Source organism: Crassostrea angulata, unplaced genomic scaffold (assembly GCF_025612915.1).
Source record: "Crassostrea angulata isolate pt1a10 unplaced genomic scaffold, ASM2561291v2 HiC_scaffold_256, whole genome shotgun sequence".
Classification (NCBI taxonomy): domain Eukaryota; kingdom Metazoa; phylum Mollusca; class Bivalvia; order Ostreida; family Ostreidae; genus Magallana; species Magallana angulata.
Window position 1 is genome coordinate 79726 of NW_026441809.1, and position 24644 is coordinate 104369.

Genomic DNA, 24644 nt, shown 5'->3' on the forward strand with positions numbered 1-24644 from the left:
ATCGAATACCAAAAGCTCATTGTATTATGTAAAGACGATAAAGCGTGGATTTATTAACAAAGTTGTTAACAGTTATATGTTCTACTATACATCAGTAAAATGAAATTTCGTAAAAACCATTGTGTGTATGTGAGTGTTTGAAGTGGTGGGGGGGGGGGGGGGGGGGATTTAGGCTTACGGTCGTACACACATGAGACCATTAGATGGGATGTTGTATTTAAGGTTGAAATAATATATTTAATGTTATTATCATTATATTTTATTAATTACTTTATTTTTTTACAACAAAATTTCGTTGTTGATGTGAGAGATCTATGAGGTTTTTTGGTCCCGCTGTTAATGTAATTTCAGGAGTCTTCATTTAGCGTCATTGTTTGCAAGAAGTTCACGAAGAGGTCTTCTAAAGCAGTGATCTATATTGTTTGACTCCTACAAATTACCTAAATGTATGTAAAAAAAAAACAAAAAAAACAAAAAAAAACTTCACATAATGTTTAAAAACTATTCCCACGAAATTAAGCAGAGGTTGTGGTCTACAAGAACTTAATCTACTCTTGTGTATAGTAAATATACTATAATGCTATCTTTTAACTCTGAGTGTGTTGATGTGAGTGTTCGGTGATGTCTTTGTCCCGTTGTTGATGTAAGAAAAGCAGCATTGCAGGTGTAGGTTCATGATGAGATCTTCTCAAGTCGTGAACGAACTATAATTGTATTGTTTACTTCAAAAATGTTGTTTACTTCACAAAATGATCAAGTAAGCACCTTGTAACACTATACCTTTTTTTAAAACTAAAGGTGAACAACTTATAATTTCCTCTTTTTAGAGGGTGGGAAATAAAGTTTGCTGGTGGGGTGATAGTTCATGCAATGGTTTCACTACTGTTTTCCAAATTTTTAGTAAACACACACAAAAAAGGTTCAGGGACAGTTCATGTTCATATACTTATATAAATAGGGTACAGAACATTTTCACAATTTTCATCTTGCGGTGTTATTGCGATTAATTTACTCACACTAAGATGCAGTCATTTGAAAAAGACGAAAAGAGCAACGGGAATGTACAGTTTGTGCTGAAAGAGTCTACAAGATACGCCAGAGGACAGTATGCCATCAAACTGTCCTACTACAATGGGAAGGTGTATTTGCATTTGCAGGGTAAGTGATATTTTGAATTAAATAACGTAAATTTACAACGACAATACTGGATCTATATATTAAAGAGTTGTCTTTCGTTTAACGTTCTAGACAACAACAACGGTAAACAGGTGTCACTCCCAGACGACATTTTTGACACTATGAACAATCTATTCTTCACAATAAATAAAGCGGTGGATGAAATCAAGAAGTCCAATCAAGGACCACCTAGCCCGGAACTGGTAAGTTAGTTAATTCAGCGTCGCAGACCTTACATTCAATTAATTTTTCTAATAGGATATATCGGGGTACAATGGAGAGTGTTTTCGTCAATCAATAGCTTGTGATGACACCACGCAAAAAGAAGCGAGTGGTGGATTTAGACGGAGATGATGAGTTCTAAAGGGATAAAGAAAAAAAAAATATCCGGGGCATTGTATTTTTAGATAATATATATTATTTATATGTAATCTGTAAAATGAAACTTTTCTATCAGAATTATTGCATGCGTTAATAATTTGTTACTGGTATGAATAACACGGGGAAATTTAAACATCCACCTTTCAAACAATATTACTCTATATAGAAAAGTTTCATTAATTGTGTAAAACGATTTATTTATACTCTATATAATATTGAACTGTACTACTACTAGTAAGAAAGAGATTATTAGACAGTTTGAATGTAAATATTTTTATCATTTTTGTATATTTTACGGGATACCCTGAATACCATATTATGACGAAAGTATTAGTTCAATCGTTAAGTATATAGAAACAATCAATATTCCACGTGCTTCAAATTAATACACACCTCCGGTTTTGTCTATCATCTTCTCAACTTCGTATCTGTTTGTCTCGCTGTAAATGAAATGGTTCTTTGCGTAGTTGGATGTATCAAATAACTCTTTATTTCGAGCCATGTCTTGATAGAAATTTTCCGTTTGAAACTTGTAAAACAAGCAAAGTTGCCCTGTCACTATACTGTTTCTTGACAGGTCTAAAACAGTCATTCCCGTGTAAATTGGTTTGTTAAAGGGGCATGGTCACGATTTGGGTCAAAAATTAATTTTTCGATTGTGATGTTTACAATGCTTTAGTAATTCATTTTTAATAGGCAACCAACATTTGAGTGTCATTTGATGAGTTATAAGCGAGTTACAATACTTCGCTATGTAAACACAGCGTTTGTTTATATTCGAATGTTGAAGTGAAAATTCCAGTTTAAGACCTAAAATAAATGTGTTAATCGTTAGGAACCGTTTATTTATGCTTTAAATGAATAATAAGATAGACGAACTAGCTTTAAAAAGATTTTTTACTGGTATATTGAACCTATGTCAACAAAAATAGGGAACGAGCCTTATTTACATGACGAAGAATAGTGAGCCCTGTATCTCGCTTAAAACTCAGCGACTGGCATCCACATTTCATTTAATCATTAGAAATGCATTCCTAAAGCATTGCAAATAATAAAAACAGAAAAAAAAATTGACCGAAATCGTGACCATGCCCCTTTAAGTAGCAATTTAACCTTCTTGTTTTTTACACCAACCAAGTGTTTATTAAAAAAAGTAAAATATCCAGAACTTTGCTTGGCGACCTTTTTCCGTAAACCCTTTTGGTTATTGACCAATTTAAAGTTCGTCCTATTTTATATATTTTCCATTGTTTTCCTAAGAAAGGGGGGATAAACTTTATAATTAGAGAAATGATTGTTGTCCTAATATAACAGAAATAAGTATTGTAAACGTGCATCTAATAGTTATAATTCATGATATTGTGTATGAAGATTTAAACTTTATTCTACGGTCAATCTGTAGCGTCAAAAATAGGTCAAACACATGTATGTTTGCAGTATATGCCTGTTTTCTACATAATGTGTGCTGAATGCATGAATTGCTCAGAACCCTAATATTGTCTTAAAGCTGAACACCGCTCGTAAATTGTCACCGCCACACAGGTACCTGGTATATGAACCCTTCGATTTCGTTACACCGGATTTCCAACTGAAACTCGTCGCTGAGGTATAGTATTCCTTTCGTGGTCTTTGGATTTTATGCATTTAGTTCTTATTTTATTTGCATATTCAGTTTGTTATTATATTTTGACCAGTTTATTTGGTGATAATATTCTCTTGGCATGAAAAAAGTGCGTAAAGCTTTATATTTTTATTGCGATCGAGTAACAAGGCGAGGCAAAATGTATGTCCACACAGGTGAGACCTCTACAGCGAATTAGTTTTAACTGCGAAGAGGTCTGCAGCTTCTAAAGGGGTTGTAGAGATACCGGTGGTAATAGAGAAATTCGGCGCAAGTGCATATTTACGAGCAGTGTTTAGCTTTAAGGAAATTGAGGAAATGTGTAATTTGGTGTCATATTTGAGTTAATTGTGTACTTATTATCATTTCGTTTTATTGTAGCTTTTTACCGAATTCAGGAATAAGTCATTGATAAGCTATCTGTCTTCTTGAGGCAGAATAGTGACATCGTGCAATACAAGTTAGTTATTATTTCGGAGTTAATTTTACTGTTTTTATGTAAAATTTCACTGAAATAAACTTAAAAATATTATTTTATCTCTCAATTTTTCTTAGAGCTTAATTACTTCATTTAATGGAAATACTGATCAGAATACTTGAATTATTACGTTGTTGACATACACGGAATTGCGAATTCTATGTAGTTTGAATTGACTCGAACGAGAAACAATTGTTCATGTTTTTTTAAAACAAACACTAGCCTAGTGATTCGAAGTTGAAAACATTGAGATACGTGTGGTGGAATAAAAGTGGAACAACTGTATACTTATTGCGAACGTAAACGTGCGCTAGTTTTGGAATGATTCTGTGAACACAATTAGCACCATTAAATTCGCCATGCCATTTTCTACTGATATTGTCTCTTTTAAAGCAACATTACCAGCCCCGTAAAGAGAAGTGGTGCAGTTTGTTTACATGTAACATTCTTAATTTTCCGAGGTCGGTATAGCGTTCTCCGAAGAAAGTCTGAGGCAAGTAAGGAGACGATTTCAGTAGTAAATTGCATGCACAATTGAATAATATTACTTTTCACAGAAGGTGCGTATAAATAACAGTCCAAAACTATTGCAGATTGTTGTGGGCAATAAATAAACAATTGTTTCAATGGTTGGCACTGTAGCTCCCTGGTCGTTCATCTTAATTTATTTAAGACCGGGAGCTGAAGACCTGCAACTACTTAGTAAACAAAACAAAATCATTTGAAAACAAAATCGTTTGACTTTGTCCAAATTTGAGAGTTGATCAATTTACTGTGAATTTTATGCATCATTAAAACAAACACAGGATGAATGACCATCTTTAAGTTCTCCTTAAAGAAAGCTTAAAGGTAGCTTAAAGACGATCTTTAAGCCACCTTTAAGCGATATGTGTTGCTTAAAGGTGGCTTAATGAAAGCGTAAAGATGGCTTAAAGGCAGCTTAAAGACTGTCTTTAAGCCACCTTTAAGGACAACTTATAGGTCCTAAATGTCCAAACTTCTTTAAGCTACCGTTAAGCCACCTTTAAGCCATTAAAAAAAATTAATTCAATATTGTGCTTAATTTACCAACAAAATGTATTAACTTTATGAAAGAAAAGGTATTAAAAAACGGTTTTTGTTCTAGAAAATAAAATGGAAAAAAACGCCCACGGCGAGAATTGAACCCGGGGCCCTTTGTTTACTAGCATCACCACACTCCCCCTGCTCCACGGTAACTTACAAATTTACGGGCGATTTTATATTCTATATATCAGTGGATATTGAATCAATGCATTGAATGTGTTTGCTTGAAAAGATTTTGACAAACCATTGACAAACCATTTAGTTTGTAACAATCAATTATATCTAATTTATAAATTACATGCATGCATGTATTTAAAATGAAATACGGAACTTGGTCTTCAGTGAACAAAAATATAATATACCTAAATGGAAACCGTTAGGCTCACTAGTAGGCTTTCTTAGTTAATAAATTTAAACCGAGTATACATGTACATACGTTCATCTAATTTATAACTATAAAAATGTAAGATAGGTAATGAAATCATTTCTTTTATTAAATGCATTGAAACTATTAGGGTATGTGTTCAATTCCCCGCAATTTCCATGATCGCGGCGCCGTTCCAGTATGTTTAAATATTTAATTGTATACATGATTTTTAAACTATCAATTCTATAACAAACAAAATTACCAATTACCGGCGACGTATTTACTGCATGTGGCAATGGCAAATGATGTACACATATACTTGTACATACAATTGTATGATGTACCAGGCCGGGTATGTGATATATTTACCCTTATACATATATTTAAATAATTAACCCCTATTTATGATCACCGGTACAGTAATTAATTAGCCTGAAGATTTGACTCTTACATACATGTAATTTGTAGAGGTAACATTTTTGAAACCCAGAGCTAGGAAATAATACCTTGAAAATGAATTACAAATGTAAATTAACTTTTATTCACTAGACTTATCGTATACTCGTACATACTAAGATTCAACGCCTTTAGAAACCCTGACCTGCACCTGAGCACACGACACACCTGTTGTATATATCTTGTATATTCTGTGTTCGTTCCAGGGGTTTTCTTAAGTTGGACAAACAATAGGCTCTAATTAGATATACACAAACGAACAAAACGATGTCTAGACAAACAAAGCAGTAATATCCTGCCCGATATAACAAAGGCAGTTGAGAGTCTTTTCATCTTTAACATGTATCTAGTAGATCTAGAGTTAGACCTAGAAATAATGAAAATTGAAGAAAAAAATACAAACCTTCAACACAGAGAGAGAGAGAGAGAGAGAGAGAGAGAGATTTCACCGATTAATTTATAATAGGAAACAAACATACTTTAATTAGTTTTATGCACAGATTAAGATACAGAGACTGCGCTCGCCCCTACAATAATTTTGAAACCCCAAAAAAATTATAAAGAATTTTATAACGGCAATATGTGTCCATCGGAGCTGTGTTGATGATAGCGTTCTGTGTTTAATGGAGCGACAATTAAAACCGGCTGGAACACCCCCTCCCCTTCCTTGGAAATTATATTGTCACTCGGATGACCCCCTCCCATCCCTATAAAAGAGTTTTTGTATTTAATATAATTATGTTTTTATTGCTCAGCTTGATCAAACTTGACTCAAAGGGAACTTAAAGATGGTTTAAAGACAACTTAAAGGGAGCGTAAATGTCACCTAAAGATGCTTAAATGTGGCTTAAAGATAGCTTAAAGGTGACTTAAAGAAGTTTGGACATTAAGGACCTATAAGCTCAGCTTAAAGGTGACTTAAAGGTGGCTTAAAGATTGTATATCCTTTAAGCCACCTTTACGCCACCTTTAAGGACTTGCTTAAAGATTGTTTTTCGCCCTGTGAAACTTCAGAAAGTTTCTGACAAGTTGTACACACAACTTTCTTCAGGATTGTATTACAATAAGCCATATTTTATAAGCACATGAAATTAGTGCATAAAATAAAACTGTTAAAAGACTAGTGAGAGATAAATCAATAACAGCTGATAATGTTACCTGTGAGGTTGCTTCAGGGTTGTCATCCGAGGTAATTTTGCAAATTTGAGCAGAAGATGCATCTTTACAGCACTGAAATTATGTCATATATTTAAAATTTATCTTGACAAAATAGTTCGTTACTCCAATATAATAACTAAAATGAGACACAAATGCATCTGAACTTTAACTTGGCCATGCAGCGATATAAATTCTTTATTTTATAAATGCCTATCCCGATTGTTTTTAGTTTAATTTGTGTATGACGTGCAATTCCGATAAGGTCAATATCATAATCATATTGATTATAGACATGATCAAACAGATAAATAAATTGCAAATTTAAATATATTTTGTTAAAAATGCAGCCAAATTATTTTTAGAGTTTTATATATTATAGGTAATATGCACTTTAAAATAGCACACAGAAATAAGTTTTTATGTGTGTCTGTGTGTGTGCTAGCTCATCTATTCCCTTAATCAATCATGTAGATCAAACATGTACAAGTTATTTTAAAAAATTAACAGCATTCAATTCATTGTTTTATTTGTTTTAAAATAAAACATAAAAATTATTTCTTACCTCGCACCATTTCATTTCCTGGGTTACATTTTTTCTACATCTACTGCACAAGCCTAAAAATGTATTTTAAATTATACATAAAAGACATAGAAGCTAAATTATGTTCCTTTATTGTGTCTTGAATTAATTACATAGAATTTTTTAAAAGGCATTCAATAAAGCTACAAGAGTGATATATAGAGACATATTAAAATAACATAATAAATGTTATTTATGTCTCTGGATATATTAATTGTGGCATTTCGCACTTAATTATAGGTGCTCCCTATTTAAATCAATATAATATTTTTTTTTATCTCCATATAACCTACTACATGTATAAAATGTTATAGAATAAAAATTTTATACATTGATTAAGATGGGTTTTAGTGCCTATTTCAGAGACATAAATAACAGAGATTGTTATTTATGTCTCTGCCTATGTTAATTCTGAAATCTATCCTGTTCTCAATATTATATAAATTGATATGTGTCTGCATTTTTAATGTATGCAAAATGTATTCATTGACATGATATATGCAACTTCCACTACACAAATACAATACATATATATACCTGAGCCAATATGGACAATATATCCATATACTGTATGAAAGTGCCGAGACATAGACAAAGTAATGCTCCTGCCAACCTCTGCCTTTGCCGTTGTACTGTGACTCGGGTGTGAGCAGGATGACTTCTTCTTCCATCGTATTCCAAGGGAGTATCGATGAAATGGACAGATGGTATAGTCCCCAAATAGCTAAAAAACACCAGCACGGTAACATATTAAATGTCCCTCAGAAGCTATATCTCCTATGTTACATGATTTGAGGTGGTTTTTAATGTTTCTCCTACAGTTTTTCACGTTCACTAAACTGTTTTCATTTGGGAAATAAGGTGATGTGGTACACTTGCTTTTATCAGGTAAAAATGAAGAAAAACTGCATACAAGACTACTTTCCATGGATTCTAATATTCCCCTAATATGAAATATATTAACTACATGTTCAATATATTACTTAATTTCAAATAAAACTGCATAATCCTCACCTTCCATGACCTTCTACACACAGAAGAGCATAACTGTACCCTTTTCAACTCCAACACTGAAGAGCGACAAAGGGAGATAACTAGATTTTGATGAAATTGCTTAATTTCTAATTGTAATATATATTCGCAGTTTGGATAACCCATGGAATTTTCAGTTGATATAAATTCTGCATAATCAATTAAACACAATTTTGTTTTCCATATACCCGGAAAATGTAGGATTTTTAGAAACAAACCTTAAATGTGTAACCACTTTACAATAGCGAATATAGACTGAATCAGCAACTATGGTGTTTGTTGAGTTCATTTTTTTTTAAAACAAGTGCACACAATAAAATCATATTTAAGAAAAAATATTCAAATGGATGTATTTTAATGTGTTTGTACCAATTTTTATAAACAAATTAACTATCATGAATCAGTCATCTATGTTTCTGCCTGGTTCTTACAAATAGCTGTACTTAAGTCAATTTATACAAGATTGGAGAAGTATAGTAGATAACTCACCAAGATGTATTAATTATAGAATTTTTAAATTTAATTGTTGATTTTACCTACAGATCTATGGATCACGTTTACAAAATTACGAACATGTTAGTGGCGTCGGATACAATTTGAAAGTGGGGGGGGGGGGGGGGACTGGACAAATCCTCAGAAATCTTGACGAGCAAAAAACAAAACAAAACAGCCCTTCATTCCATAATCATGAAAATCTTAATCTCGGGGGGGGGGGGGGGGGGGGGGGGCTAATATACACTATGACTCCAACTTCTCAATATTTCAATCTGTTCATGGTATATTAGTGAATAATTATGTTTACTGCGAGAAAAAGTGGTGGGGGGAGGGGGGCTCAACCCTCGATAATACTATGTTTCTAATGGTTGTGTCTAACTTTGCAAAAATAAGGGTGGGGGCTAAGCCCCTCTAGCCCCCCCCCCCCCCCCCCCCGTTCCGACGCCTATGCTTATAATCACCGATTCTCCATAGTAACAGGTAGATGACATACTATTGAAAACAATTTAAGAAAATGTACAATGTGTGACTCTAAAAGTATTGGGGATGAATTTCATTATATTTTTGAATGTACACATTTTGTAAACGATAGAAAAATGTTTGTGTCCAAGATATATCATGAAAATGTTATAAAATTAAACGAGCTCATGAATACTTTTAATGTAGAAAATATAAAAAAAAAAAACTTGTCAAGGTTTGTTAAGAAAATGTTCAATGTCTGTTCTTCCAGAAACCAACCTATTGTATTGTATAAACTTAACTTTTTCCATCATTCTTACTCCTCCTGTACATGTGATCCTTGACTGTTTTTTGTGTACAATTGCATATACTGATTTTGAACCATAAATACCAGTGAACTGGTCTTGAGTGAATAAAGAATTGAAGTTGAATAATTCTAAATAATTTTTTTATTAAGAACGCTCATATATATCTGGAACCCGTATTCTTAAGTATGTTTTTGAATTGGAAACTTTAAAGAAGGCTTTTGTCCCTAATGTCGGTATACATTGTGTACATGTATATGGCTACGACAAATCACAGGCGCGGATCAAATGAATGGCTTTTCTAAGGATGATAAATTTAACTTATTATTGTTAACAACTTGGACAATGCAAGGTTTGCGATAACTATTTTATGAAAGGGTTGAACTGAAAAATAAATACAGAGTGCACTGGTCTTCCTATCTTAAGAGATATTTTGCTTTTTGGGTTGCTGTGGAGGTGTTTCTAATGCGTGTTTTCCCTATCCCAATTTACAAATTAATTTAATTACTCTTAAGTTCGACACACGCATAAACTAAACTGACGTGGAAATATTTCTCACAACGATGGTTTTACGAACAGATCTCTTTTAAAAATATTTGGAAAAATGTCAATAGGCGCTTAAAACTCTATGTCTTAAAAAAAAGATTATATTTATTACATGTTAATAAAATATTGATGTCAACGCCGAATATTTATTATTGCCATTTTAATCAAATATTTAACAATGAATATGCCCGTTGAGCGCCAAAAATTTATTTACTTCTTTTCGGGTTGTACCAGTCTGTCAAATATTAGATTATAAATAATAACTACGAAATTTATTTCTCGATGAAAAGGGGAGGGGGGGGGGGGGGGGGGCAATGGAGGTTCTGTTATCCGTCCTTCATAAAAACAAATTAAGGCAAAGTGAATATATATGATACATAACGTTACAAGTAATATAATATTCTCGGTCGGCTCTTGACATATCAAAAGCATTATTTCTTCTAATTTTTGCCCCATCTCCATGGTTTTTTTTTTTTAAAAAAAAGTACCTTTTAAAATGTGGAAATTTAACTGAAGAATGAAAAGACTTCTAGTTTATTTTCTAATTTAAATTTACGGCTTTCGTTTATAAATCTTAATTTTTATCAACCTGTAAAATTGTCTCTCTAATTAATAATATCAGTACATTTCATTTATTACTTACAATTATTTTCAACATTTTTTTACATTGTATTAAAAAATCATTTGATAATTAAATAAATAAATTTCCAATATCTTTACTTGTTTTTTGCAAGTAGAATTTGGTATGGGATAGCGCATTGTTTGACGGGGTGGGGTGGGGATGTCATAATCACATCAAACGATACAGAGAGACCACCTTTCAGGTAAAAGCGGGATGTGTACAATATATTTGCAACACCTATGTTTTTAGAACAATGAAGCCATTTTCAACAGACACCAGAGATTCACACCTTTTGTTTTAAAACTGGGCAATACCGGATGTGTACAATATATTTGCAACACCTGTTATTTTGAAACAATGAAGCCAATTTCGACAAACACACGAGAATATCACTAGTTTTAATCAAAGACATTGTAATTGTACCTCAAATTTAATGATTTTAGCGCCATTACGTTCACTTCTAAACTAGTAAATTTTCATAATATATAAAACTTCAAATATAAATAATCTATAATCTATTGAAATTTGAATCAATGAGATCTGCAATTTCTTAAAATGTTAGTACATTATCATTAACGTGGACAATCGGCAAAAAAAATCGAAAAATAAAAGAAACTATAGTTATGAAAGAAAACTTAAAAACAGAAATTAAGAAAAACCAGACAATGAAAATTAAAGCGTACGTCTTGGAAGACTAAACATTATAATAACTTAATGATCGTTAAATTCATCCCTTCTATTAGAAGATAAGTGAAGATATCGATATTTTTAATCATGAGTTGTCTAAAGAAAGACTGTTTTATAAATTGCAAGCATTGTGACAATGTTTTAAATTAGATAAATTGAGTGAAGTTGAAGTTACACGATCCGTTACGAAATCGTTGCCTTATAAACATTCACATTCTGCTTGAAATTTTATGAGGCTTTATCTTAGATAAGATATCAAGTTACTAATAAAACACAAACTCTTATAATCACAAATTGTTTTAATTATTTTACACACGACGATATTAATTAGGTGGCACTTACCTGATAGTCTTCATTCTTCTTTTCAACCTGTCACGGGTCGCAGCAGCGGTCAAAGTGTATGCGTGTGTTTACCTGCGGCCAGGTGCAATAATCAGCACGTTCTCTATTGGTTGATTCATTCACGTGATCATTTTAAAATTAATTTTAGAGGGATATGGATTACCTGAAAGACTCGATCCTAAATGCTAAATGGGGAATGACATTTCGTATAAGAAGTAGTATTGATTTTCACCTTTATCTTTTAATCTTAAAGTAAAAATAAACACATTACAAAGCCGACAAATTTAATTTTAAAACATGATCAGTTTTTTAAGTGTACCTTCATCAGTGCGGACATAATGTGACGCTATTGTTGATTAAAATTAATGGCGAGTATGTTCAGTGCGGACATAATGTGACGCTCTTATTGATTAAAATTATTGGCAAATATGTTCAGTGACGGCGGACATAAAGATTATTTATGTTTAAGATAGACGAATATTTCGTAACATCGAACTTTAAATGGCGATTAAAAGTAAAAATAATGAAATTTATAAGGAGGCGGACATAATGTGACGATGTCAAAAAAAAGTGGCGGACATTTCGTGATGGCGGACAAAACGTGACGATTTTGTTTTTTAAAAAGTGGCGGACATATCGTGACGGCGGACATAACGTGGCGGCGGACATAACGTGACTCAACAGACTTAAAATAATTATATGGTATCAAATTTGATAATTTGAAAACGAAACAAACAATTCAATCGTAAAGCAAATGAGGCAGCATTTATTGCATATTTAATAAAATCATTATGAATTGCATAAACCAAAATTTATCAGTTCGTTTTTTAATTTGACAATTTCATTAAAAATAATTGAAACAAAATATATATACATGCATATATTAAAATAATATTATACTTGGATGTAGATCGATGAAGAAAATCATTCATTCTCGAGTCTCTAACCTGAATATGTACACGCTAGCAAATATAAACACATTCGATTTTATGAACTCATTCCCTGTATAAAACTCAATATCATCATGATATCGTTTCAAATGACCTTGAAAACCGTTTAATTCTTTATAATCTATAGAAAATGATTTTCATAATTTGAATCAAAAATGTTTTAAAAATTTAGAAAATAATTCTTAAGTGCCTATAAAAATACCTGAATTTTTTTAAATTATCATCAAATCTTAAATGTTTTAAATTCAAGAAGTATGCTGAAGTTTTTAGGACAAGCTGTCTTTTCCACATGTACAATACCTTTTTGTTTTTGTTTTTTGACATCAGTATAATATTTCCTTTTGGTAAAATTATTATATATATAATAACACCTATAATACATGTAACAATCTGTAAAATGCACATAATAAGCACGTTATATTCGATAATATATCTATTCAGAGCTATCATGTCCCTCAAAAAGGTTTTCATCCCCCCAGTTTTCTCTAATATAGTCACGCCCGGATTTAAAGATACGCCAGAAAGCTTTTAGAGCCATAGCATTTTTTGCGTCGCCTGGATCTTCAGAATCAAAGTAGTTGGACACAGGAATGACATGACTTTGAGGAAGCTGAAAAACTTCAGACACTTTTTGACAGATATCGTAGACGCAGGAATATTGCAGAGCATTCACCATGTCGTCTTTAGGAACTCCGACTTTATCAATATGCGTTACTAAAGCAAATTGTCGAACGTCATCTACAATGAAATAATAATCGATTAAAAATTGAAAACAATTTAGTTTTGATAAGTTTATAAACACAAAGATATACAAATTAACATGGATTTCAACTGGTATCATTTAGTAGCCGCCTAAATAAAAGTAATTTTTTGATAATTGTCCAAAGAAATTTTTTTTCTTTTAATAATGTAAACATTAGTGTATTTTATCATGAAATATAAATGATTCGGTCAAACAAAGAAGGATTATCTTGTATTTCTGGTTTAAAACGCTATATTCATAAAATAAATTAACGAAAAACGGATTTGAAAAAAAATCTCTTCCATCCGCGAAACAAAAAGTCCTTTTGGGGGTTTTTATATATTGTAATTTAGCATAAAAATGTCAATAACAAACCGTCAACAATCTAAATAATCAGGAAAAAAATTTGGGTGATTAATAATGGTCAAACAATTAGTATGAAAAACGTCAGTCAGCATGCGACCTATAGGAAGTATTTGCTGACGAGGTCGTTGTATCGACAATAGAACTTACGAAAAGATGACTTCGTACGAGACTGTTAATAGGCCTGTTATATCAACTTGTTCGTCAGTAGCTTGCCTCGCCTTAGAATCTGTTCATACGAAGAGCATGCCCTTGTGTATCGAATCAACTGAGAGACAATAACACCATATGCAGGTGATGAAGGTATATTGCTACGTAAGTAAGGAAAGTTGACAATAGAAAAATTGAAGTCATCGCACTTTATCATAACGTTTTGCTGTTAGGTTACCATTAGGTCCGTTTCCATGAAAATATCAAAAAATAAAACACTGGGATATAACAATTGTTAATTGATAATACGTCGTCGATATACCTGAATGTTGAGTTAAAGACCACAGCGAGTGATTCATTTTTTCCACAAGTTTTTGAATAAATTCTGCTTCATAAGAGTACAAAAATAGATTTGCTAACAATTTAGCACAATTTGTACCCATGGGAATTCCAACAGATTGTTGGAAGACTTGATTTCCAAAAACTGTATTGACTTTGTCTATCAGAAACTCAAGCATCTTTTTAATATCAGCTTCATGGTACTTGTGTGTTCAATCAGAATGGCTTTTCGCAAAATATTTTTTTGATTTCCAATGACAAGTTGAGCATTTTCACGACTTTCATTTCTATTGAAAAAAACCCCAACATATTCATGAAAATGGTTTGTTGTCTCACGGGAGGAAACATGTTTACACCAAAAAAACCCACATTTTTATCTTAAATTTCAACTACATTTAACATTTTACATTTGGGTATGAAATAAAACCAAACGTTATTTAAATATCTAAAGAAAGCATGCGAGTTTTAAGTTTTATGCACTTATCGGCCGCTAAATAATGTTTTTCCTTACTCAAAGAGACCGAGGTCAACGAAGAAATCTTTAACTCCCCGTAAGAAACGTATACAACTGAGAGTACAATATATTAAAAACTCATCGTATTTTACATGCCTTGAAAGTACAGTAAGATCAGATGGCGGTACTGACATGGACATTATAGCAAAATTAGGTAAAACCAAATGATCCTTTGCCAAGCTTAAGAGTTTATGGAAATCAAATAGCATCAGAACAACAATCAAGACTATAGCTTTCCTCTGCGTCCGTCAGTCCGTCTGTCTGTCTGTCCGTCCGTCTGTCTGTCTGGCCGTCCTTCTGTCTGTCCCACTTCAGTTTTCCACTGGGTTTTTTTTATGCGTTTGACGAGTGGTGCGAAACTTGCTGAGCAGCTTCAAAATATCAAACAGCAGACCAAGTTTATACTTTTGTAGCGTCTGGTAAACACAATTTCCAGAAAATTATTTTTTTTCAATCCAAATTTTTTTAATGATCGGGTTCGTTATCGGGCCCGGTGTGTACTAAATGAACGAGGACATTATGTGGTCAGTAATAATATCGTGCATTATTTGTATCATTACATTTATCATTTCTAATAATAAACAAAAAAGTTCTGTAAAATGGTGACAATTATTGTGTTTTACATTTTAACGACAAGGTTTTATAATTATTATTACAATCGGGTTCGTTATCGGGTTTGGGCCGTTAAATGATAGACCCGTTAAATGATAGACTAGACTGCTTCAAATATATATATTTTTAATGGATTTTTAAGATTGTTTTCTGTTTATTATAATCATTTTTCATAATTTCATACTATACAATTACTACATTTATGATGGGGGATATTTTATATACAGGGTCTCAAACATTGCCATTCTCAATCAAAGGGGTTACCGGTAGGGGATGTGTATTGCAGATGCAAAACTCTCAAAATGCTTGTTATATCTGTCATAATATATGTCCTAATGTGTGATATTATATGTTTAATAGTGACAGAAAGTGATAGAAACAAACTATCAAGTTTCCAGTAAATGAAAGAAGATTTTCTGGCAAGCAAATATTCCTACATGTGCTGGTGCTAAAATCTAAAGAAAACAAGCATTCTGAGAGTATTGCATAAGCAATACACGTCCCCTACCGGTTTGTATTATTCTATGAAAGCTTCCAAGCACACAACTATTTCAGAGCTATTGTAAACGAGATGTCATGCTTTAATCAGAGATAAAAGAACAGAGGAAATTAAAACTATATAGTTGATATAGAAATTAAATAGGAAATAGGTAAAATAATCCCCTTATTTCATCTCCTGTAATTTCGCCAAGTCTATTCTGTATTCGCTGGTAAAAATTTGTGAAAACAATGCACTGTTATGCACAATATCATTTCTTACCGTCTTCTGTACCCCGAATCAAACCAAACAGTTAAACAGCCCAACCCGACAACGAACCCGATTGTAATAATAATACAAAAAAACCTGCCGATTAAATTTACAAGACAATGCTTGACACTATATAATAAAATTCATTTGTTTGTTAGAAATGATAAAAGGAATGGTACAGGAAAAGGAATGGTACAAGTAACGCACAGTATACTGACTACATACTGACCTCGTTTATTCAGTTACACACCGAACCCGATAACGAACCCGAACATTAAAAAATTGGAATATAAAAAATTAATTTTCTCGAGAATATGTCAATCAGACTCTACAAAAGTGTAAACTTGATCTGTAGTTTGACATTTTGAAGCTGTTCAGCAAGTTTCATATTATTCCTCAAAATGCATAAAGAAAAAAAGTGTGGAAAACTGAAGTGGGACAGACAGACGGACTGACGGACGGACAGACAGACGGACGGACGGACAGACGGACTGACGGACGCAGAGGAAAGCTATAGTCCCCTCCGGTGAAACCGGTAGGAGACTAATAACAAACACGCTGATAAAATGAAATATATACTATTGACAGTGTGTAGGCAGAAAATGTATGGACTCATCCGTAATTTAACGTCCCCGAACAAGCCAGCAGACAAAACTTAGGCAAAGTTAAAAAATTTAATTGCCCAACATTTAAAACCAAAACCTCTATCATCACCGAACGATTCAGATGCTATCAAAGAAACCTGGGGAAACAGGTAACCGTAAGACAGTTTATTGCGGAACTCAGAAAACTTCTTGAATTTAGAGAACTTTTAAATCAGGCTTTGAGGGATGTTTTAGAGTGTGATTTTTTATCGGTGGCTTTTCAGCGACAACTATTGGCAGAGGATAAGTTAGGTTTAAAGAAGGCAATTGTAGCAATTTTAATGGAGCATGCTGTGAATGAATGATGTTTAAGATGTTCATGAACTTGAATCCATACACAAAGTTACTGTTAGGGATAAACCGTGCTATAAATGCGGGGAGACAAATCACATACCAGTTACTGTTTTATAAAAACAGAAATGTCACACATTTTATGGAATGGGACATATACAGAAAATGTGTTCTAAGAAGGAAACAGTGGGCGTAAAAAGCAAAAGAAAAAGTCAAAATTGAACTTTGTGTTAACAAATCCAGAGTCAGATCATTATGAGGAAAGCAGTAAGAATGAACACTGGCTATTTGTTTCATTGTCAAAGGAAAAAGGAGGAGCCAAGGAGATAATGATAGGTGTTTCGCTGGAAGATGAACATATAGAAATGAACTTGAATACTGGTGCTTCTTCCCTTTGATATCTTAACTGTTTTATGAAAAAGGGGAAGCCAAAGAGATAAGGATAGCTGTTTCGCTGGAAGATGAACATAAAGAAATGAACTTGAATACTGGTGCTTCTTCCCTTTGATATCTTAACTGTTTTATGAAAAAGGGGAAGCCAAAGAGATAAGGATAGCTGTTTCGCTGGAAGATGAACATAAAGAAATGAACTTGAATACTGGTGCTTCTTCCCTTTGATATCTTAACTGTTTTATGAAAAAGGGGAAGCCAAAGAGATAAGGATAGCTGTTTCGCTGGAAGATGAACATATGGAAATGAACTTAAATACTGGTGCTTCTGTCTCTTTGATATCTTAACTGTTTTTTGAGAATAAGCTGAAGAGGAAAGTCAAGTTGCATCCAAGCTCAGCATTTCTTAAGACATAATCAGAAGAAAAATTAGAAGTGGTGGGTGAAATAAAGGGAATGTGAAGTATCAAACACAGGCCAAAATTTACCTGTTATCTTGGCTAAAGGAAAGGTCCATTCGGAAGAAATGGCCCCCAAAGTATCAATTTAACTGGCAGTCAATCCATATTGTGAAGACAGATGACTTAAGGAAGTGCTCTGTTTAAGAAGGTCACAGCAATCTTAAAGATTAAGGATGATGTTTTACCAAATTCTTCGAGCCTAGACCCGTACCATTTTCTCTGAGAGACAAGATTGCAGCAAAATTAGACAGACTTGAGCAAACAGGTATCTTGAGAAGGTTTGTTGTTCGGACTTGGCCGCTCCAATAGTCCGAGAAATAGAGGCAGATAGCTCTGTGCTTATATATGGATACTTTAAGGTTGTGGTAAATCAATACTTGGATATTTCAGAATATCCTTTCCTAAAAGTGATAAAATGTTCACAAAGCTCAATGGTTGACAAATATTTCCAAAGCTGGATTTGTCTCGGGCATATAACTAAATTGTTTTGGACAAGACTTTTGAAAGTATGTGACTGTTAACACACACCAAGGACTCTATCGATACACTCATTACCTTTCAGTATCACATCAGCAACTGCTATTTTTCAGCAAACGATGGATACTATCTTCAGGGTCTGAACAAGATCGGATACATACTAGATGATATCCTTGTAACTGGAGCAACTGACTCTGAACACAAGCCGATTTTAGAACCTACATTCCAACGTATACATGTATGATTATGGTGTGAAATTACAAAAGACTTAGTGTCAGATTATGCTGGACCAAGTGGAATACTATGTATTCATTGTGAGTAATGAAGGAATCAAGCCTTCATCGAAGAAACTAGCAGCAATTATTAACCTATAGGATCCTAAGTCACGTAAGGAACTTCAGATATGGTTGGGAATTGTGAATTACTATCGAAACTTGTCCCAAACATGTCAGCAATTACCACTTAAAACATTTATTGTCTCAAGATGTTCCATGGAAGTGGACCCCGAGTGTTAAGAAGCTTGTGCCAAAAGACTTGCTAGTGTCACCTAGAGTAATGACTTACGATGACTCTCACACACCATTTGAGTTAGCTGTTGACGCTTCTGGATATTGATTGGGTGCAGTGATATCGCATTCGGATGAATAGAAGGACAATGCTTTTGCATACGCTTCCTGAACCTTAACCACTGCATATAATAATTACTCGCAGAAAGAACAAGAAGCCCTTTCCATTATATTTTGAGTTTCTTAAATTCACCGCATCTATATGGGCGGAAATTTTCACTCATTACCGACCATCAACCCCTAATCACTATAATTGGACCAAAGAAAGACAATTCCGTCTTTACAGCTTCTCGACTGCAACCATTGCCTATCCAACTGAGAGCTATCCAGTTTGACATTAAATATCGCGCTACATGAAATCATCAAAACGCTGATACCCTTTCACGGCAGGGAAAATCAGGGACAGTATTTGATAGAGGGACAGAATTGATACACAAAATACAACTAAGGAAGTAAACTGTGACTGCTGAAAAAGTGGCAGCTGCAACATAGAATGACATTGTATTGTCTCGTGTGGTGTAATTTTACCAATGTGGTTGTTGCCATTCTTTTAGAACACGCACTGAAAAAACTATTGAAGATGGGTGTTTTCTTCGAGGGTTCAGAGTGGTTATCCCGGAAAAGAACCGATAAAATTTACTAGACGAGTTACATGTCTCGCATTCAGGAATGGTCAGAATGAAATCAATAGCCAGATGTCGTGTATAGTGGCCCGGTTTGGACTTTAATATTGAGATGAAAGTATCTCGGTGTGAATCATGTACGGTTCAATTCTAAAGCTCTAGCCAATCCCTAATTATGGCCAAGCGCACCCTGAAAACGAGTACGCATCGACTGACTACGCTGGACTCTTTATGCAGGGCATGTTCCTAATAGTAGTAAATGCATATTCAAAGGGGATTGTGGTGATGACTTCTACTACATCAGAGAGTACTATCGGTGATTTGAGATACCTCTTTTCTTCATATGGGCTGCCTGTAGAAATAGTTTCTGACAAGGGACCCAAATTTGTGTCCGGGGAATGTGAAACTCTTTCAAAAGAGAATGGAAAACGTCACATGAAGTCTGCATCATATCATCCTGCATCCAACGGGGAGGCTGATAGAGTCGTTCGTACTTTTAAACAAGCAATGCAAATCAAGGCAAATGAGACAGGAACTTTAAATCAGAAATTGGCAGTATTTTTTGTCGTATCGCACTACTCCGCATACAAGTTCCAATACACCACCAAGCAAGCAAGCTGTTTTTCAACAGAAAACTTCGTACAAGACGGGATGTGGTGAATCCCAAATTGCCTGACAGTATCCATCAGAAATCACTTCTAGCTGAAAAGTATGCTCGAGAATTTAAATTTTGGTAATACTGTCATGGTGAGTGATTATCATGGAAACAAAGTCTCTTGGATAAAATGTACCATATCGAGAAGACCGCGACCTGTTACATACCATGTGAGTGTTAGTGGTATGTTATGGAAACGGCATGTAGACCAAATACGTAAATGTTGTGCCATGTGCGAATTAATAGGTTCGGAGCCAAAACAATCAAGCGTGTTCGACTGCCCAGTTCCCATGAATGCACCGCTTAAAGGTGGGAAGGAACCAATCAACATTTCCGGTAATGTTCTCTCAGGATTCACTGTTTACTGAACAGTCTACCAGTGATTATCGCAAACATGAAAACATCACTCCAACATAACCCCGATATCCAACTCGTGAATGTCACAGTCCACAGAGACTAATAGATCAGCATTAAACGTATTCACTTAAATGTGATTTACTCCTAATGTTAAAAATCAAATCTTTTGTTTGATTTACCAAACCTAATTGTAATGATTTAAATTTTAATTGGAAAGATGAGAAAAGTGTAAGGTTTATTGCCGGAACTTGTCTTTTCGATAACCATCGTTTTTCTCTTTGATACTGTATCCATGTGTTCTTGTATGTTTTGGCGAGCAGTCATATTGTGTTAAGGTTGACAAAAATGATAAAGTTCGGAAAGTGCTTGTGCTAATATTATTAAACCCATAAACAGACATAACAACAATAAATTAGATTCTAAAAGGTAAAGGAAAGAAATGCTTAAAAAATGAGGCAAACTTTAATCAAAGTACTGAAGTACTGACGGGAGTTGATTTCATCGATTATTATTTATTTTTAAATCAACGATATATCATTTTTCATGGCAAGTAGTTACCTATTTATATTGGAATTGCGAACATTTTTTATAATATAAATTAACCAACAGGAATTTCGTGAAAACTCAATATGAGTCATGTGTAATATTCAAAGAATTATCCATCAAACTACGTATCAGTAATCGAAATAGCTATGAGAAATTGTATGGACCCAAGCAAAATTGAACTCTGGTCTTTCACAAACAGACTCTCAGCTGTCTCCGTTTATCCCTTGCAAAAAAGAGATATTCTCTGCATGTCGGACTTTTATGGATACAGCCGAGCGTCTGGCTGACCGAGACTTTATTGAAATCTGGCTTAAGAACACTTAAAATGTACGACTTCTAAAATATATCTAAATTATCCGTACCATTTTAAATCTGACTTTTTACAAGGTATCTAAAATTTCGTTTCCTTGAAAAACTCATTAAATCAAATTTATCGATTAGAACTTTATGTTATCAGCGGTGTGTTGATTTGTGCTTAAGTCCAAACACTGTTTCACTTTCGGTTCGCCCAAGTAACTGCATAGGAGAGTTGATTAAATCAACTCCCAAAAATGAACTCGAAGACATGAAACTTACATGTAACTAACGAGAGGTATAAATGATAGCTAAGAACAGAAAACAAAAGAAATCCTAAGCCCTTGCCCTATGTGCTCCGGATGAAACAAGAGCAAGGTAAGTAGGTCTACCGAAAATAAGATCAGATATGAAGAAACGTGTGGTTCCTGAATTTAAATCAGTGGGTCGTACATTAGAAAAAAGACTAAATGTATTTTTTTTCGTATTCGACTCTGATAACAAAAACATACCTTCTAGGATTAACTGTCGTACATCTTGCATCAGCTCCACAACTGGAGAAACTTTAGTAGAGAGGTTTGATGAGGCTTTCACAACATACAAAATACAATGCATCTGATCCTTTGGAGTTGGATTTTTTCTAATAAATGGTTCGTTTTTTCTCAATTCTGAAGCGTTCTTTGTCATCTATAATAATACATTTTTTTATGAAAGAGGTGTCGAATTTATAAAAATGAAGAGAGAGACTGTTTTTGTACATTTACATATTTTTTTTTCTGACAGTGGACAAGTATATATCCAGGGGATACAAAACGTTGTTTCAACCGTAAGTAATAATTGAAATCAAGTTGCAACTTTGATCAACCATTATTCAACGCTGAAACCAAAGCCATATCTCAACACTGTTTACATGTCAAACTTATGAAAGCTTGAAATGAGACGTTTTTAAAATGATTTATATTTAATTGAGTCACTCAAATTAATAGTTTTCCTAAGTTTTAAATTTTTTTAAATGAAATTTTAAATTTAACGTTTAACAATTCATTCAATAAAATATGTGAGGAAATTTGATTACAAAAATACTTTAGATAAAAATGCAGGTACAGCAAATGGTTTATTGCGTTGATTAGGTCAGTTAGAGAGAGAAAAGGCAATGCGGGCCCATCACTTCTGCAACTAATGCTAGTCCTGAAAATTGTGCATATTTCAGGATTCTTTTGTCAGCTTCACCGCTACAGACGCTAGTGTTGAACAAAGAAAGTCAGTCCTTAGATACACCTCGTGCAGTCACTACATGCGTATCATTTTTAGTAAAGCTCCGGGTTTTAATTTTTGCCCTATTGTGACTATTATATTGACGTGAGAGTATCTTGAAAGTAATAATTTTAATGAGACTGCAGACTATAAAAGATGATTCTTGTGAATCCACGACGGACTCTTTTGGATTCTTCAATTTTACTTCAATTTAAAATATTTTAAATTTTCTACGTTGAAACACCGTACATTTTTTTTTATTTTAACGTTGAAGTAATGGTTCACGTTTAACACTACTTCAACTTTTATATGCAAACATATTTAACGTTTATCCAAACATATACCAGTTAAGTATCTGTTTCACAAAGAAAAAAATCTTTCCGCTTAAAACTTTAAATTATGGTTTTTCTTTTATTAACAAAAAATATTTTTTTTCTATATTTTGTAATTTATCATTTATTTAACCAACGAGATGATAGGTTTATAATTTCATAAAGCCAGTCAAACATAAAACTAATTCAACGAACTGGATAATGCAAAAATAAAAGTCATAAAATTAGACATGTACATACCCTGAAGGATGCTAGTACACAACTTGCACGGATCGGTTCGGTTTGCTTTGTGAACGGTACAGTTCGATTCCTATGCGGAACGCTTTGCTAAAAAAAAGCTTTGTGAACGGTTTGCGAGCTTTATTAATGAGGTAGGCATGGCCTGAACGCTTTGATTTTTCTCGATATAATTTTGTTTAGTTTTTGCCCGATATACTTTAGCAAGTTGGTAATTATGACAATAATTTTTCTTTATCTATAGGATATATTACAAATGTATTTCAATCGATCTATTTAAAATCAGAACGTCCATCCGTTCCCCCTTTTTTGATACGTTGCGTGAAACTTGACAACCGGGAAGCGAAGGTAATTTTGATTCATCTGGTATAATTAGTATTTAGTTTCAAATAAATGTAATCATTAAGATAGATTATTGGGACTTTTTTACTTTAATCCGATATATTTTTTTAATAGGGATTTAAGAAAACATAAAACAACAGGAGGCCCATGGGCCACATCGCTCACCTGAGGAACAACAGGTATGATACAATCAGCTTAATGGAGTCATAATGCAAACTATCAGGACACTGTACAATAATACATGTAGATCCTGTATAAATTAAATCCATCTTTCCCCTGGATATTCTTTTTTTTATAATCATTAGTCCCTTTTCTAACAGGATGATTTTATAGTCATATCATATATTGAGTATTGCGGTTCTCAAAAAGAATCTTAACAATAGTTTATATATGGGATATAAACGTACATCAAACGCTGAACCTTCTTGTGAGGCCAAAGAATTGCCCTTGGGCCAAAGTCTTAACAATTATAAAGAATCATCTGGCTGATTAGTTTCTGAGAAGAAGATTTTTAAAGATTTACTCTGTATATTCCTAGGTAAAATGCCCCCCCCCCCCCCAATTGTAGCCCCACCCTACCCCGGGGGGGTCATGATTTTCACAACTTTGTATCTACACTACCTGAGGATATATTCATATGTAAAACTTCGACCCCCATTGTGGCCCCACCCTACACCCAGGGGTCATGATTTTCACAACTTTGAATCTCAATACCAGAGGATGCCTTCACCAAAGTCTCAGTTGCTGGCTGATTAGTTTCTGAGAAGAAGATTTTTAAAGATTCACTCTATATATTCCTATGTAAAATGTCAACCGCCCCCATTGTAGCCCCACCCTACCCCTGGAGGTCATGATTTTTACAACTTTGTATCTACACTACCTGAGGATGCCTTCACACAAATTTCAGCTTTCCTGGCTGATCAGTTTCTGATAAGAAGATTTTTAAAGATTTACTTTATATATTCATATGTTAAACTTCGACCCCCCA

At 33.7% G+C, this 24644-nt stretch overlaps 2 protein-coding genes across 2 annotated transcripts; one reads left to right on the forward strand and one right to left on the reverse strand.

Moving 5' to 3' along the window:
• Nucleotides 1-1022: 1022 nt before the first annotated feature.
• On the forward strand, nt 1023-1554 carry LOC128169904 (uncharacterized). Its single transcript, XM_052835937.1, has 2 exons — nt 1023-1158; nt 1249-1554. Exons 1-2 carry the CDS (start codon nt 1023-1025, stop codon nt 1386-1388), a joined length of 276 nt encoding a protein of 91 aa, XP_052691897.1. The 3' UTR covers nt 1389-1554.
• Nucleotides 1555-12522: 10968 nt separating this feature from the next.
• On the reverse strand, nt 12523-22178 carry LOC128169906 (uncharacterized). Its single transcript, XM_052835940.1, has 2 exons — nt 22004-22178; nt 12523-13458 (listed from the first exon to the last, which is right to left on the reverse strand). The coding sequence occupies exons 1-2, from the start codon at nt 22176-22178 to the stop codon at nt 13154-13156; spliced, it is 480 nt and encodes a 159-aa protein (XP_052691900.1). The 3' UTR covers nt 12523-13153.
• Between the last annotated feature and the right edge of the window lie 2466 nt (nt 22179-24644).